Consider the following 16,436-nt stretch of genomic DNA (forward strand, 5'->3'; position numbering starts at 1 on the left):
CTGTACTGCGTTCGTTTCTCTCGGGCTCACGTTACGTAAGATTTTAGCAAATAAGTACAAATCGAGAATTATAGTACAAAAATGATGATGATGCGACAGTATTTGTTAAAATATATAGGTAAATGGAAGTCGGAAAGTACTAAAATAACATGTTCGTAAGTAATATTATTTTGAATATTATGCCTTATGCATATTTTTGCGTGGCGGCCTTCTTGGATTTCAAAAATGATCCCAAATTCGTACTCTACACCCTCGAGAACCACGGATTTGATATCCTATGTTGAAATCATAACTTTGCGCGGCGGTTATCTTGGATTTAAAAAAACCTGAACGATACAAGGCTAATAGGGAAGTCCGAGAGTAAGAAATACTCTTCCTCAATCGGTGTGAATCGCTCTCTCCCTTGAACAAAAATCCCCTCTTCTTCTTGAACAGAAACGTTTCAAATTTCCGTGACGCTCTATTCCGTTCCATTTGTAAAAATTACCCTCATGCGCCTAAAGAAGTTTCACTTCAAAATGCATAAAAATATCGCAGCATTTCGTATTTCACCTGTAAGTTTTATCAAATATTACGCGGTCCGGGCGGGGTGGGGTCGTTGACCCGCATCGCTCGGCTCGTGCCTCAGCTATGCCCCGTCGAACGTATATCTAACGCTATAGAAATGCCTACGTTCGAGCGCTTTTTGCCTAAAGTGGTGGGAAAAACTCGCCTTAACTTATCATTTATGTTTATTATAACTGTATGGGCGTACCCTGGGACAGTACTTATACTCGAGTGAATATTCCACTAAATTATTTGAACCCGATGAATGGTTCCTTTGCTTGCAAATTGTACAAGTAAACGGTATAATTGTAATGACAGGCCGGTCCACGCAAGTATAAACGCCGGCGGAAGATGAAGACTGAGTCATCCCCCGAGCGCGACTTGAAGATGGAGCCGCGCTCACCGTCGCCCCGGCCCCCGCTGGAGCCCCGGCCCCCGCCCGCGCCCCGGGCCCCGCCCGCGCCCGTCGCCCCGGCGCCCGCTCGCCGGCGGAGGCGCGCGCCGCCGGCCAAGAGGCCGCGGATGATACACACCTCCGAGGAGACGAGGGCTAAGAACAAGCAGGTCAATTTTGATACATTATAAGACAATAGAAAAGGCTTCGATTATCCTTCTTTCTCACTGGACACTCTATCGCTATCTATATAGTATACACGGCGGCAGTTGAAATGAATGAAATGTAATTTGATCTTGCATGTGACTACTAAGCTAAAGGTCCCGGGTTCGAATCCCGGTAGGTGCTATCATTTATATTTTATACGATGAATATGTATGTTTGTTTCCGAGTCATAATAGATGTTTATATGTATTTATATATGTTTAAGTAATATTGTTGATTGATACTTTGCCTTGATGAGTGGTATTTAGAAGGAAATAAAAAAACATAATGATAGTGGCAATCCTCAGAAATGTTTTTGTCTGAGAGATGGATCTTTAATGAGCTATTTTATATTGTAGTATTTTTTGGAATTAATGAACTGTATATTAATTAGGAGCTACTTCAGCTCAGATCCTCACTACGGTATTTGCTTCTAATCACAAAAATCCCTTTTTTTTTTTAAAGTATACACATTGGAATATAGCTATCCGCGCACTACCAGGAAAATGAAAAATGCATTGATTATATCAGGACAATTTAGGATTACGAATCCGACAAAAAATAAGAAATTTTTCGGTAGAGTTTGTGATAAAATGAAACGAAATCTAAATCTAAAACTGAAAATTGTCACAAATAAATTACTTCTTCATCTCCAATTAGCGGGAAATTTATGCTTTGAAGTTTTGATATTTTATGTCGTAAAAACGATTATCCGTTACCTCTTCATACAAAATTGACGAAATGCGGCTTCATTCAGAATCAGTTTTCTGCTACTGCTTACATAATTTTATCTCTTAAAAATTACGTAAGGAAAGCAGATATAATATTTTCAAAAACCCGGGAAATAAATTAATGAGTATGTTATAAATAATCTCAGAAAAAAATAAAAATAAATCGTCTAGAATTCATATATTTTTCTGATAAGCATGAGCTTTAAAGTGTGGTATTAAGGGTTATTTTATTTTGTCACTCCATACGCATTGCATAGAGAGATCTATCGAAACAACGTCATTCCGCGCTCGGCCGCCGTCGAGAGTTGACACTGTGTTGGTTGTAAGTAGCAGCTCGTACTCGGAAATATCGCTGTACGAACATGAATATTTGTATAAGCTCTACAATACTGTCTTTGATACTTTACATATTTTGTACGAAGTCAGATTTTCAAAAAATGATGTTACCATATTTTTTTGAACAATTAGTGATTTATAAGTTCATCTCTAAATATAAGGTCTATTAAATCGATATCCAAGATGGCGCCTATGAAATTTACCAACTTCTCTTCATGGGTGACATTTTCATGGTTTTCGGGGTCAACAATAACGAATATTGGGTCAAAATCAAAATCCAAGATGGCGCCTATGAAATTTACCAACTTCTCTTCATGGGTGTCATTTTCAAGTGTATAAGCTATTATATAAACGTAACGTATATCTTCCTTAATCCCGCATTATTTTCAAAAGACCAAAGACCAAAATTTAACTTTCGAAGACCTATCCAACGATAAGTCTCCAGTATTTTTTTCAACTCCACTTTTAGGGGAGGTATCCTTTGGGGGGAAGCTACGTCCAAAGCACCAGACAAAGGAGTGTTTTTTCTCATTCTGACTTAGGTCAATAGAAGAAGACAGAGTGCGAATTAGCAATACTTTAAGCTAGCAGACTATTATGAATAAGGGGTAAGTCAATTGATTTTTGTCAATATTAGAAATTATTAGATAATTTACTAATTATTATTACTCATTAAACGTGCATGATACAACGCTAGTAGTGAAGTTGTTTTACTTCATAGCGGTACCGTCTGCTTCATGCTACATTCGAATTTTCTCACTCTATCTCAATCAGACTCCATCTACCTCCCCTCTTCTTGGATAAAAACGACCTTCATTTTCGTGACTCTTTTTTCGGTTTCATCCGTAAAAATTTTACCCTCATGCGGGCAAAGAAGTGTTACTTTAAAAATGATCCCAAATTCGTTCTCTGCACCCTCGAGAACCTCGAATACGATATCCATATTGTTGAAACCATAATTTTGCGCGGCGGCCATCTTGTATTTCAAACGTGATCCCAAATTCGTTCTCTGCGCCCTCGAGAACCTCGGATTCGATATCCATAATGTTGTAATCATAATTTTGTGCGGTGGCCATCTTGGATTTCAAAAATGACTCCAAATTCGTTCTCTGCACCCTCGATAACCTCGGATTCGGTATCCATATTGTTGAAATCATAATTTTGCGCCGCGGCCATTTTGGATATCAAAAATGAACCCAAAAATCGTTCTCTGCACCCTCGAGAACCTCGGAAACGATACCCATATTGTTGAAGTCATAATTTTGAGTGGCGGCCATCTTGGATTTCATAAATGATCACAAATTCGATCTCTGCAAACTCAAGAACCACGAATACGATACCCATATTGTTGAAATCATAATTTTGCGCGGCGGCCATCTTGGATTTCAAAAGTGGCTCCAAATTCGTTCTCTGTACCCTCGAGAACCTCGGATTTGGTATCCATGTTGCTGAAACCATAATTTTGCACGGCGGCCATCTTGGATTTCAAAAATGATCCCAAAATCGTTCTCTGCACCCCCGATAACCTCGGATACGATACCCATATTGCTGAATTTATAATTTTGCGCGGCGGCCATCTTGGATTTAAAAAAAACGGCGTTTACTGCGCACGTCGTTATGCGACAGAATTGCCATCTAAAGTTATAATATTTAACTACTAAACGAATACATCAACCAATTATCAAAAATACATGGGTATTAAAAAAAAACAAAATTCAAACTTGCTTAAGTATCAAATTCATTTGATTCCCGCAATTAACTTTAAGTACATGTATGTGTTTGAGCGGTGTCAGTGTAGTTGTGCGATTCGATACCTCTCTGTTTTGAGAACGCGTCCTTAAGGGACTCGCGTACATGCTGAAGTCCAATTGTCCAGGGAATTCAGCAGGCCTGCTAAATTTCACTGTATCTCACACAATTTGCCCTGTACTTTTTCCGGGGCGTTAAAAAAGAATAGGGGAGTCCCAGGCCCATGGGTGTCGTAAGAGGCGACTAAGGGCTTTTTAGAAGTGGGACAGTCACGCTGCCGTCTTTTGACGTCAGCACAATCGGGCCAGACTCGTCCGGGTTAATTACCACACTCGCACAGAATTTCGCATAGGTTAGTGTCGAGGACCCGAGGCCAATCGGGAGATTGGAGAGAGGGACCCCCCTCCCCCCAACAAAAAATATGAGAGCGGTATATAAAGATAAATTACCCCAGGAGGGTACCGGCTCCTGTAGAGCCGGAAAATCCCTCCCCGAGCATTCGCGCTCGGGCTGCCCCTCGTATTCTGGGGAGGGCACAGTACCGCGGATGACCAACGACAAACGAGTAACACCATGGCACCCTGCTCCACGCTTAATGTGGACTTTTGTAACATCAGGGGAATTCACTCCAACTTAAACACCGTCCACCACCACCTTGAGACGGCGCAGCCGGCCTTGTGTTTCCTTACGGAGGCGCAGATATCTCGACCTAGCGATACGTCATATTTAACGTACCCCGGGTACAAAATTGAGCACAATTTTTTGCCTCATGCCGGGGTATGTGTGTACGTTAGGGAGGATATCTGCTGTCGCCGTCTCGGCAATTTTAAGGGTAGGGACCTGTCCACTCTCTGGCTCCGCGTAGATTTAGAGGACCGCGTCCGCATCTATGCGTGTGTCTACAGGTCCCATAGTGGTAACGCAGAAACCGATCATCTCATGGGCTGCCTTCAAACGGCAATTGACGACGTGCTTGCACAGATCCCCTCCGCTGAAATCGTAGTCTTGGGTGATATCAACGGGCACAATGCCGTATGGCTTGGATCACGTACCACAGACTACGCAGGGCGATCTTCGCATAATTTTGCATTGGCGTATGGTCTGTCCCAATTGGTTGAGTCGCCAACGCGGCTCCCGGATGTGGATAGCCACATGCTGTCCTTATTGGATCTTCTACTGACTACACATCCCGATGGTTACCAGGTCTTTTTCGACACCCCTCTCGGAACGTCCGACCATTGCCTGGTCAGGAGTGTAGTGCCTATCCGACGCCAACGTCGCAGACCACCAGCGACCTGCCGCGTATGGCACTACAAGTCAGCAGATTGGGATAGGATACGTTCCTTTTTTGCATCCTACCCTTGGGGCAGGGTTCGTTTCCCTTCGGATGATCCTAGTGCCTGCGCCGTTGCAGTAGCCGATGTGATACTACAGGGTATGGATATTTTTATACCAAACTCTGTAGTACCCATCGGTGGCAGATCACAGCCCTGGTTCGATGCGTCAGTTAAAGCAGCATCTGACTGCAAAAAGCAGACGTATCGAGCTTGGGTTGCGGCGCTGGGCACAAAGGATCCGAACTGCATAGTTCTTTAGAGGAAATACAACCGTGCCTCCAGATTTTTTAAGCGGCAAATCGCCCGTGCAAAGTCAAAACATGTCGTCAAAATCGGCGAGCAGCTTTCCAATTACCCGACCGGAACACGCAAGTTCTGGTCGTTGTCGAAAGCTGCTCTTGGTAACTTCAGCAAGCCGTCCATGCCGCCGTTGCACATGAGGAATGACACCCTGTCCCATACGGCAAAAGAGAAAGCCGATCTCTTCTGCGCTCTTTTCGCCTCCAACTCGACTCTGACGACAACGGAAAAACACCGCCGACCATCCCGCGGTGTCAGAGCTCTATGCCTGAAGTACAGTTCAGATAGAAAACTGTTAGGCGAGCTCTGTTTTTGTTGGACGTCAGGAAGTCGAGCGGGCCGGATGGCATTTCTCCAATCGTGCTTAGAACGTGTGCCCCTGAGTTGACGCCGGTGCTAACGCGTTTATTCCGGTACTCTTATTCTAAAGGCGTAGTCCCTGACTCATGGAAGTCAGCCCTTGTCCATCCGATCCAAAAAAAAACGAGATAGTTCGGATCCGGCAAACTACAGGCCTATTGCTATTACCTCCCTGCTCTCCAAAATCATGGAGAGCATAATTAGCCGTCAGCTCTTGGTATACCTAGAGGGTCACCAGTTGATCAACGACCGACAAAACGGGTTTCGCCATGGTCGGTCGGCAGGTGATCTTCTGGTATACCTAACACATAGATGGGCTGCGGCTATTGAAAGCAAGGGGGAAGGCCTGGCAGTTAGCCTGGATATAGCGAAGGCCTTTGATCGTGTATGGCACAAGGCGCTCCTCTCCAAACTTCCATCATTTGGGCTTCCCGAGAGCTTGTGCAAGAGGACCTCCAGCTTCCTCACTGGGCGCAGCATACAGGTCGTTGTCGACGGATATTGCTCGAATCCGAAGCCCGTGAATGCTGGAATGCCCCAAGGCTGTGTGCTGTCTCCCACGCTGTTTCTTCTGCATATCAATGATATGTTGGACACCTCCAACATTCATTGCTATACGGATGACAGCACTGGTGATGCCGTATACGTGGGCCATGCAGGTCTCTCTCGGGAAATCGTCGACCAGTGCTGGGAGAAACTTGTGTCTTCTATCGAGTCCTCTCTTGAGAAGGTCGCGGAATGGGGAAAATTGAACCTTGTCCAATTTAACCCCCAGAAGACTCAAGTTTGCGCGTTTACCACTAAAAAAACCATTTGTCGTATCACCGCTCTTCGACAACACTTCCCTCAAAGCCTCGCCTAGTATCGGAATACTGGGTCTCGAAATCTCGAGCGATTGCCAATTTCGTGGTCATCTGGAAGGCAAAGCCAAATTGGCTTCAAAGAAACTAGGCGTCATTAATAGAGCACGGCAATACATCAAGTCGGCCCACATACTAGCGCTCTACAAAGCGCAGGTCCGGCCACACATGGAGTATTGCTGTCATCTCTGGTCTGGCGCACCCCAGTATCAGCCCGATCCATTAGACCGCGTGCAACGCGGAGCAGCTCGAATTGTCGGGGTCCCAGTACTCTGTGAACGGCTGGATCACTTGGCGTTGCGTAGAGACGTCGCTTCATTGTGTGTCTTCTACCGCATTTATCACGGGGAGTGTTCCGAAGAGCTGTTTAACCTGATTCCTGCCGCCGAATTCCACCTTCGCACGACACGCCACAAGTTAGGATATCATCCTCACCATCTGGATGTGTGGCGGTCCTCCACAGTGCGGTTTTCAAGGAGCTTTCTTCCACGTACTACAAAGCTGTGGAATGAGCTTCCTTGTGCGGTGTTTCCGGGACGATACGACATGGGTACCTTCAAAAAAAGCGCGTACACCTTCCTTAAAGGCCGGCAACGCTCCTGTGATTCCTCTGGTGTTGCAAGAGATTGTGGGCGGCGGTGATCACTTAACAACAGGTGACCCGTACGCTCGTTTGTCCTCCTATTCCATAAAAAAAAATATTAATAATGTTTTAACTATATATATATCGCACTATATTTACTTTTACACAAGGCGTGATTAATTGGGATAGATTATAGGTATCGCGTCAAATCGGTATCGCGGCCATTAAGATTTTTTCAGACACCATATACAGGTGCTTCTTAATTAGCGTCGATCGGCGTACTGATTTATTAATTTTCTTTATTTAATTCGAAAAACGGCTTACACCAATAACATTAATTAAAGAAAAAATTTTTTTTAACTCAGACATTCATCTCGCTCACTTCAGGCATTCTGACATTATTCCCGTCCATTCATCCGCAAACAAGTCAGACTCAGGGCTTGCACTCAGAACGTTGAGCGCGGTGAGGGTTTGGGTTATAGGCGACTGTGCATGCGCTACTGTACGCCTATGGGGAACTGCAATCAGTTACACTAGGAAATGAACAAGCGATACACAAACAGCTTTTCAATTGCAATTCATTATCTGTGCTCTCGCGCCAAGCCACAAATTGGCGCGGATTTTGAATGAAACTAAACAATTGTATTAAATATATACTTGTCTTGTTGTACCCATAGTATAGACTATGCCTAGTTTGGGGCAAGATAATTTCTGTAAAAGTGTCTCAATATTATTATTGTATATACATATCACAAACTGTATATTTCTTAATATACAGTATATATTAGTTATGACTAATTTATAATTGAATTAATACATTATGTTATCACAGGGTCGTCCGCGTCGAACACCGCGTCACCCGGCCGATGATTTACGCGTCATAGCGGAGACTGTTCCCTCCGCATCTCCCGGGTACTCCCCCGCGCACTCTCCTCCCCCAGCAGACAGCGCCCACGAGGGACCCTTCAAATGCGAGATGTGCTCGCTGGAGTTCTCACATCGGGACGCCCTGCTACTGCACGTGCCAATACATATATGACAAAAGAAGAAACGCACGCTCCGAACGAAACAGTGCACTTAACATACACAAAACTAGCTGCAACACTGTGAAGTCCACAGGTGATAGCTAGTTAGTGATGTGTAGGCCGCTAGATAGCAGTGTACTTACACTGCTGTGTTCCCGTTGGGAGGGTATGTCAAAAGTCTCACGGTTGTGGACGCAGTGTGGTGTGGTGGGATCATGTTGCATTAGCTACGCTTTAGATGATTTTGTATTGCGTTACAACTGAGATCATGTTGACATTTAACATCATAGTGGTTGATCTACCCGTTCCGTCAATATTATGTTCACGCACAGTACCAGTAACATTGAGTGCAATAATTATATTAGTACTATATTGTGTTCTGGGAATGATAATTAATGTAGTTTAACTCTACGATCGTTTTTATGATCACCTAATGTAATTGTTGATAAAAATAATTTGTTTATATTTACATTTTACAATTGATTATTCATACCCTAATAAAATGTAGTCTGATGTCTATAAATAAACTGTGTATGAAGAAGTGGAATATTTTATAAGCCCATTTAATTGAGAAAATAATCTAGTGTTATCATACTTTCTCAACGCACCCTGTATAGCAGATATATAGTCACACAAACAGCAGTACTAAATCGTTACACATAATAATATAAGTCAATCGACTTGCCGTGTGTCTGAAGACGAATGTTTTCAACCAGTGTGGACCTGATGAGAAATCTCATAGTCGCTCAGAGGCTAATGGAGAGGGCCTGTTTCCTGCGACACCGAAGTCACCAAACCAAAGTCACCGACAATGCGAAACTGAATGGCAGTGGTCAGGGCACAAAGCTCGATGGACAGATGGCCGTTGGGGCAGTAAAGTCCTCGACTGGTGACCACGTACCGGAAGACCTAGTGTTGGTAGGTCCCCCCACAAGTTGGACCAACAATCCGGTAAAGATCGTATGCGTTGGATGAGGGCAGCGCAGCACTAATCGTCATGGTAATCATTGGGCGAGGCCTTTATCCAACAGTGGACGTCTTCCGGCTGATGATGTTAATGATAATGACTTGCCGAATTGCAGCCGACAGCTAGTATTACTTTTTTTGCTACCCGTACTGCTACTATTGCAAGTTTAAACTGCAATTTCTTTCTCAATTAACTAGGCCTATATCTCCAAAAAGAATGAGGCAATTTGTATTATAGTAGGAGGTACTGTAATTTATGTATATTTATTTGAGGTGTCTATTTTTTTTGTCAAATATTATCTTATGTTTATAATTAGTTAGTCTGGCAATATGTCAGACAACTTGAAAAAACATTTGTTGGTTAATCATATATATTTTTAACTTGTAACACTTTGCTTTCGTTCCTCCACATTTATATTATTGTTAAATGTTTTTTTCTGATTTTGTTGTATTTTGGCATATTAAAATAGCAACAGTTTATTATCTGCATGCATCTCCATAATATGATTGTTTTGATACAACCATAAACTTAGTATATTACCGTAATAGCCGAACCCAGTGTGAAAGTGTGGTAACTATTCTTACATAAAAACCCAAGATGTGAGAAAGAGACTGCATAGATGAAGACCATAAACCGTTTTGGAACAATTTAGCGTCCATTAGTCTCCTGTCAAATTGGATCTCGTTTCAACGGATATTAATTAAAAAGTATAATGGTGTCGTATTCTGTATTAGATTGTGTTGTTACATATAGCAACAGTCCTATTATAGAATCATTTCACAGGTTATTACTGATTCTTCAATACTACTTTCGTGGTGATTATTATCGTATAACATATACAGCTAATATTACTAAAATACAAAATTTTAAATTTTATATACGCAGAAACCACTCTATTTTCTAAAGATTATTATAATTAAAAAAATATGTGTTAGAAAATAAAACTTTGTATACGTGAATATGACGTCGTTTTATCAATATTTCTCATAGGAATTATTGTCTTAAAGCAAAATACTACACACGTCACTGACTCACTAACACATCTGTAAAACTATCACACGTGAACATTTTAAATTTAATCTCGCCGTAATAAGGATAGTGTTTGTCTATTACGCTGGTATACTAAGTTTATGGTAAAAACAGCCGATAATAAATTAGGGTTCAATGTGAAATATTAAAATCTATGAAATTGGTATGGAATAATTATATTGTAGCACGTATTCTACTCCTACGACTTCTCGATGACTACCCCTGGCTGAGCTAGGGATGCTATGATATTTGTTTGAAGCGAAGTAAGAATGAAAGATTGAGTCAAAGATGAAAGGTTGAATTTACTACTAATTAAAAGAAATACTTTACAAAATGTAGAATGAAATGAGCGTCTATACAAAGCAAAAATAAAGCAAGCGGAAAGCTGTGAGCGCGAGGTAAATAAATGTGCAGAATGCTTGGCGCGGGCGATCGCCTCTGGTATTTATGCGACGCGCGGGGCGCGGGCGCGGGAGGCCTAGCTGTGGCGGCGGGCGCAGGGCCCGCGGTGTGCGGCGGGAGCGCGGGCGCGGGGACGCGCACGCGATGCAGCCGGTTCGCAGCTCGCACCACCCGTGACGTAGGCTGTCGTCATAGATCGTACGATGTGGCGTGATGTCGTGTGGTCCAAGAACATAAGCGGCGGTGCGGAAGTAAGTAGCGGATTTGGCCGCTACATGTACTCCCCCACTGAGACCGTGACTACGGGTGATAGTAGTCGGGAAACTTGACTCTTCGTCCACTTCTTGTAGTTCTGATGTGTTCTTCTTCCGTAGTTTCCTTTTGTGTAGGTACAGTCTGTGTTTGTGTGTCTTTTCCTGATAAGTTGTCATCTGCGATATATGCTGGTTTGAGACGGTCGATCGTTACTGTTGACGTCTTACCCTGGACTTCTATGTCAAATGACTTGGAGCCCCGACGTAGTACCTTGTGGGGTCCGGTGTACGGGGCTTGTAGCGGCCGTTTTACAGGACCCTGGCGCAGGAACACGTGAGTGGAGTGCTGTAGGTCTTTGGGCATGTAGAATGTACGTTGTCCGTGCCATGACGTAGATGTTGGTGACAGCTTAGTGATGTGCTGTTTCAGTCTGCTGGCGAAGTCGGTAACGTCGATGTGGTCGTCCCGTATGGGCTGAAGGAACTGTCCAGGTAAGCGGAGTGGCTCGCCGTAGACTAATTCCGCGGTAGACGCCTGCAGGTCATCTTTGCACGCGCTGCGTATGCCCAGCAGCACGAGAGGTAATGCCTCCGTCCATTGAGCACTGGTGTGGCAGGTTATAGCGGCCTTGAGCTGACGGTGTAGCCTCTCTACGAGGCCATTTGCTGCGGGATGATAAGCTGTTGTGGTGCGGTGGTCGGCGCCTACCAGCGCGGCGACCCTCTTGAACAGCTGGCTGTCAAACTGGCGGCCGCGGTCGGTTATGATGCTCTCGGGGCAACCGAACCGCGCAATCCACCCAGTTACGAAGGCGGCAGCGCAGGATTCTGCAGTGATGTCCTGCAAGGGCATGGCCTCCGGCCATCGAGTGAAGCGGTCGATCATGGTGAGGCAGTACCTGTGACCAACAGAAGAAGGTAAGGGACCTATTATGTCCATATGGACCTGACGGAAGCGAGCTGAAGGCATTGTGAACTTTGCTAATGGAGCTGATGTGTGGCGAGATATTTTACTGCGCTGACATTGTTGACACTCTTTGGCCCATTGTCGACAGTCCTTCTTAATACCCGGCCAAACGAAGCGTTGTGCTACCAATTGCGCTGTGGCTTTTGCTCCGGGATGACTTAGACTATGTAACGTGTTGAATACCTGACGTCGGAAAGCTGAAGTAACAAAAGGTCTGGTGTATTGAGTAGAAGTGTCGCAGAATACCTGAATATCAGAGTTCTCTAGCATGACCTTTTCTAATTTTAGGCCTGACCCACTTACGAGTAAGTTTTGAAGTTCAGCATCAGAATCCTGGGCACGGGCGAGGGACTGGTAATCTAGGGGCGTTGTCATCTCTTCAACCCGAGACATGCTGTCAGCTACTGTGTTGTCCCTCCCAGGGATATACCTGATATCAGTGCTGAATTGACTGATGAAGTCCAAGTACCGGAACTGACGAGGTGAGCAGCTGTCACGTTGAGTGCTGAATGCAAACGTAATGGGCTTGTGGTCAGTGTAGATGGTGAATGTCCTCGCTTCAACCATGTATCTGAAATAACGAATCGCTTCATAAATCGCCAATAATTCCCTGTCGTAAGGGCTGTACTTTTTTTGGGAAGGGCTGAGTTTTCTGGAGAAAAAAGCGAGGGGTTGCCAGGTGTTTCCCTTACTTTGCTGCAGTACGGCTCCAATAGCGTGGTCCGAAGCGTCAGTCTGTATCGCCAGCTCTGCTGTGGTATCTGGATGTGCTAGGAGTGTGGCATGGGAAAGACTAGACTTACATCTTTTAAATGCTTCTAGCAGCTCTAGAGTCATGTTGACTGGGTGTGATCCTTTGGTTTTCGGTCCAGCTAGTAAGGCATTAAGCGGTGCTTGTATTGCTGCTGCTCCAGGAATGAATCTTCGGTAGAAGTTGATGACTCCTAGGAATCGCCTCAACTCCTTTACCGTCTTGGGTGGCGGGTAGTCTTGAACTGCCTGGACCTTCTCCTCCAAAGGTTTAACGCCTGCTGCGGACACTGTGAAGCCAAGAAAAGTTACTTCATCCTTACCAAATACACATTTCGCTGTGTTTATCAGTATGCCGTAATCTGTCAAACGTTGAAATAGCTGGCGAAGGTGTTGCTGGTGCTGTAATGGAGATTCAGAGAAGATTAGGATGTCATCAATGTACCCAAAACAGAAGTCTAGGTCTCTAAGTGCTTCATCCATAAAACGTTGGAAAGATTGTGCAGCATTACGAAGTCCGAATGTCATGTAAGGGAATTCAAATAATCCGAAAGGCGTGGTAATGGCAGTCTTAGGAATATCGTCAGCATGGACTGGGATCTGATTATATGCTTTAACGAGGTCCACCGTAGAAAAGACTTTTTTGCCTGCCAGCTGGTGCGCAAAGTCCTGGATGTGCCGCACAGGGTATCGGTCTGGAATAGTGCGAGCGTTCAATGCTCTGTAATCCCCACAAGGTCTCCAGCCGTCGTTTTTCTTACGTGCTAGGTGCAGTGCTGAGGACCAGGGGCTCTCTGATCTCCGAGCTGTACCATTTTGTACCATCTCTTCCAACTCCTTTTTGGCAATGGTGAGTCTCTCCGGATCTAACCGACGAGGGCGGCAAAATACTGGTGGGCCAGGCGTCGTCCTAATATGGTGAACCGTGTTGTGTTTTGGTTCACTTGGCTTACCAGCTGGGCGTGTAATGTTCGGAAACTCTCGTACAATGTCGTTATACAACGAGTCCCCTGGCGATGTTGTACGTACTGATGAGATGTCCTCCTTGTGGTGCTGGCGTGGTACGGCGACGGACAGTGACGTTACCCCATCGACCAGGCGGTGATTGCGGCAGTCGACGAGCAGGTTATAAAAGCTAAGGAAGTCGACGCCAATGATTGGTTTGGAGACGTCTGCCACCACGAAGCGCCAACTGAATACGCGGCGCAACCCTAGGTTGAGTTGTAAGTGAACGTACCCAAATGTTGATATCACCGTACCGTTTGCTGCAAAGAGCTCGTACTGCGTCTTCGTGCGATGTTCTTGAATGCGAGAACGTGGATAAACGCATAAGTCAGACCCTGTGTCGATAAGGTATTGTACTTTTGTGTTAAGGTCGGTGATAAAAAGGCGGCCTGATGATGTAGGGCAGACGTGTTCGGCCACTAGTGGCTGCCCTTGGCATTTCCCGAACGAAATGTGCAGGGCTTGACACACTTCTTTGCGTTCGAGCCAAATTGGAAATGATACCAGCATTGTGTATCGTCTTCTGGTTGCTGTCGGTATCGGGAATTAGAGCGGGATCGTGACGTGCGGTATTCGTTCCTAAAGTCATTGGAGCGGGATCGAGACTGCCGTTGCTGGCTCTGCATTAGTGACTCCACCTGCCGTGTCAGTTCTGTTACTTTGTTACACATAATTTCAAAAGCAGTACCTGGCTGTTCAGTTGCTGATCTGGCTACCTGAGCGACTGCGGGCGGTGCTATGTCATGAACGTGGTCCGCCAGATCTGCCACGGTTTCGAGGGCGCTGTCCTTCTGTAATGCGACAATTGTTTGTAAATTATTTGGCAATCGACTCGACCAAATAGTTCGTATAAGCTCTTCTGGTATTGTCTTCCCTGCTAAGCTTTGTAAATGACGCAAAAATTGAGATGGCTTTCTATCACCAAGGTCTTCATGCATCAACAACTGTTTAATTTTACGTTCTCTAGACGTTGTGAGGCGCTTGATAAGTTCCGACTTTAATTTCTCGTATTCGTCTGTAGCCGGCGGGGAAATAATGATATCTTTGACTTCTGCTGCGTACTGATGGTCTAATTGGCTAATGACATAATAAAACTTGGTGGAGTCACTTGTAACATTAGACAAAATGAACTGACCTTCAATTTGGGCAAACCATACAGCCGGTTCCTCGGGCCAAAAGGGTGGTATCCGTACGCCCACTCGAAATACGTCACTGTTATTTCCGCCGTCACTTGTACTTGGACCACCGCCTAATCCCTTTTGTTGTTGTTCTGCGCCAGTCATCGTGTCACTTGTCGGATGGGTCACCACTGTAGCACGTATTCTACTCCTACGACTTCTCGATGACTACCCCTGGCTGAGCTAGGGATGCTATGATATTTGTTTGAAGCGAAGTAAGAATGAAAGATTGAGTCAAAGATGAAAGGTTGAATTTACTACTAATTAAAAGAAATACTTTACAAAATGTAGAATGAAATGAGCGTCTATACAAAGCAAAAATAAAGCAAGCGGAAAGCTGTGAGCGCGAGGTAAATAAATGTGCAGAATGCGTGGCGCGGGCGATCGCCTCTGGTATTTATGCGACGCGCGGGGCGCGGGCGCGGGAGGCCTAGCTGTGGCGGCGGGCGCAGGGCCCGCGGTGTGCGGCGGGAGCGCGGGCGCGGGGACGCGCACGCGATGCAGCCGGTTCGCAGCTCGCACCACCCGTGACGTAGGCTGTCGTCATAGATCGTACGATGTGGCGTGATGTCGTGTGGTCCAAGAACATAAGCGGCGGTGCGGAAGTAAGTAGCGGATTTGGCCGCTACAATATTATCCGATTGTAATGTTGCAAGAGATATGTAATAATGGTCACTATCTACCCACCTGCTTGCATGTCCTCCAATTACATAAACTTAACAGGTCAAGTGCTAACTAATAACACTATGTTATTGTGGGCGCATCTCTTTCAACCCTAAAAAAGGTCGTCCTTCCATCTTCCATTCCAACAGGATTCAGGATACCAATTTATTATTTCCTTAGTCCACTTTTCATTTTGATAGGAAATACGTGTTCTGTCCAACTCTATTTAAGCTTGCTTGTTTTATATAATATGACAGTCAGTCACTTCCGCGGTTTTACTGATCCTGGTATGCCTCCATTTACAGAAAGTATCAGCACTTTTTAATCTTACCACCTGCTCTGTAAAAGACTGCGTGTCAGCATCTTATAGCAAGTTTCTGCGACAAGTGACAATCCTTCCATATTTAGAGACAGGCATTTAATTTGTTATTATGGCATTATGGCATTTTAATACCACACTCTTTGTAGTAAGAACCCTATATTGCAGACAACACCTATATCGCCTAATCAGATCAGATGTGGGTGTTCTCATATAATTTGAACGACTGTATAATATGAATGTTCCTGGTATGATGGCAGAAATACATTCATCGATAAAATAAAGATTTACAATTTATATCTAAGTAATTTGTTCGAGATACTAAAGGTATTATATATTTATTAAGTATTGTGATTTGTGGTATTAAGATATCAAAGATGTTTGTTGAAAACTTCGTCAAAAACTATTTTGTAAAGAATATGGTATACATTGATTACCTACATTAATATGTATTGTACATATATCTTAGACATATTA

At 44.4% G+C, this 16,436-nt stretch overlaps 1 protein-coding gene across 1 annotated transcript in view; it reads left to right on the plus strand.

Moving 5' to 3' along the window:
* The window catches only part of LOC126977367 (replication initiator 1-like), a 34,919-nt gene extending 25,953 nt beyond the window's left edge, over nucleotides 1-8,966 (plus strand). The window contains exons 16-17 of the mRNA XM_050826130.1: nucleotides 865-1,110; nucleotides 8,233-8,966. Coding sequence (XP_050682087.1) covers nucleotides 865-1,110; nucleotides 8,233-8,439 — 453 coding nt within the window. The 3' untranslated portion in view covers nucleotides 8,440-8,966. The remainder of the gene's footprint in view (nucleotides 1-864; nucleotides 1,111-8,232) is intronic.
* The last annotated feature ends 7,470 nt before the right edge of the window (nucleotides 8,967-16,436 follow it).

The sequence above is a fragment of the Leptidea sinapis genome, chromosome 45, assembly GCF_905404315.1.
Source record: "Leptidea sinapis chromosome 45, ilLepSina1.1, whole genome shotgun sequence".
NCBI classification, from domain to species: domain Eukaryota; kingdom Metazoa; phylum Arthropoda; class Insecta; order Lepidoptera; family Pieridae; genus Leptidea; species Leptidea sinapis.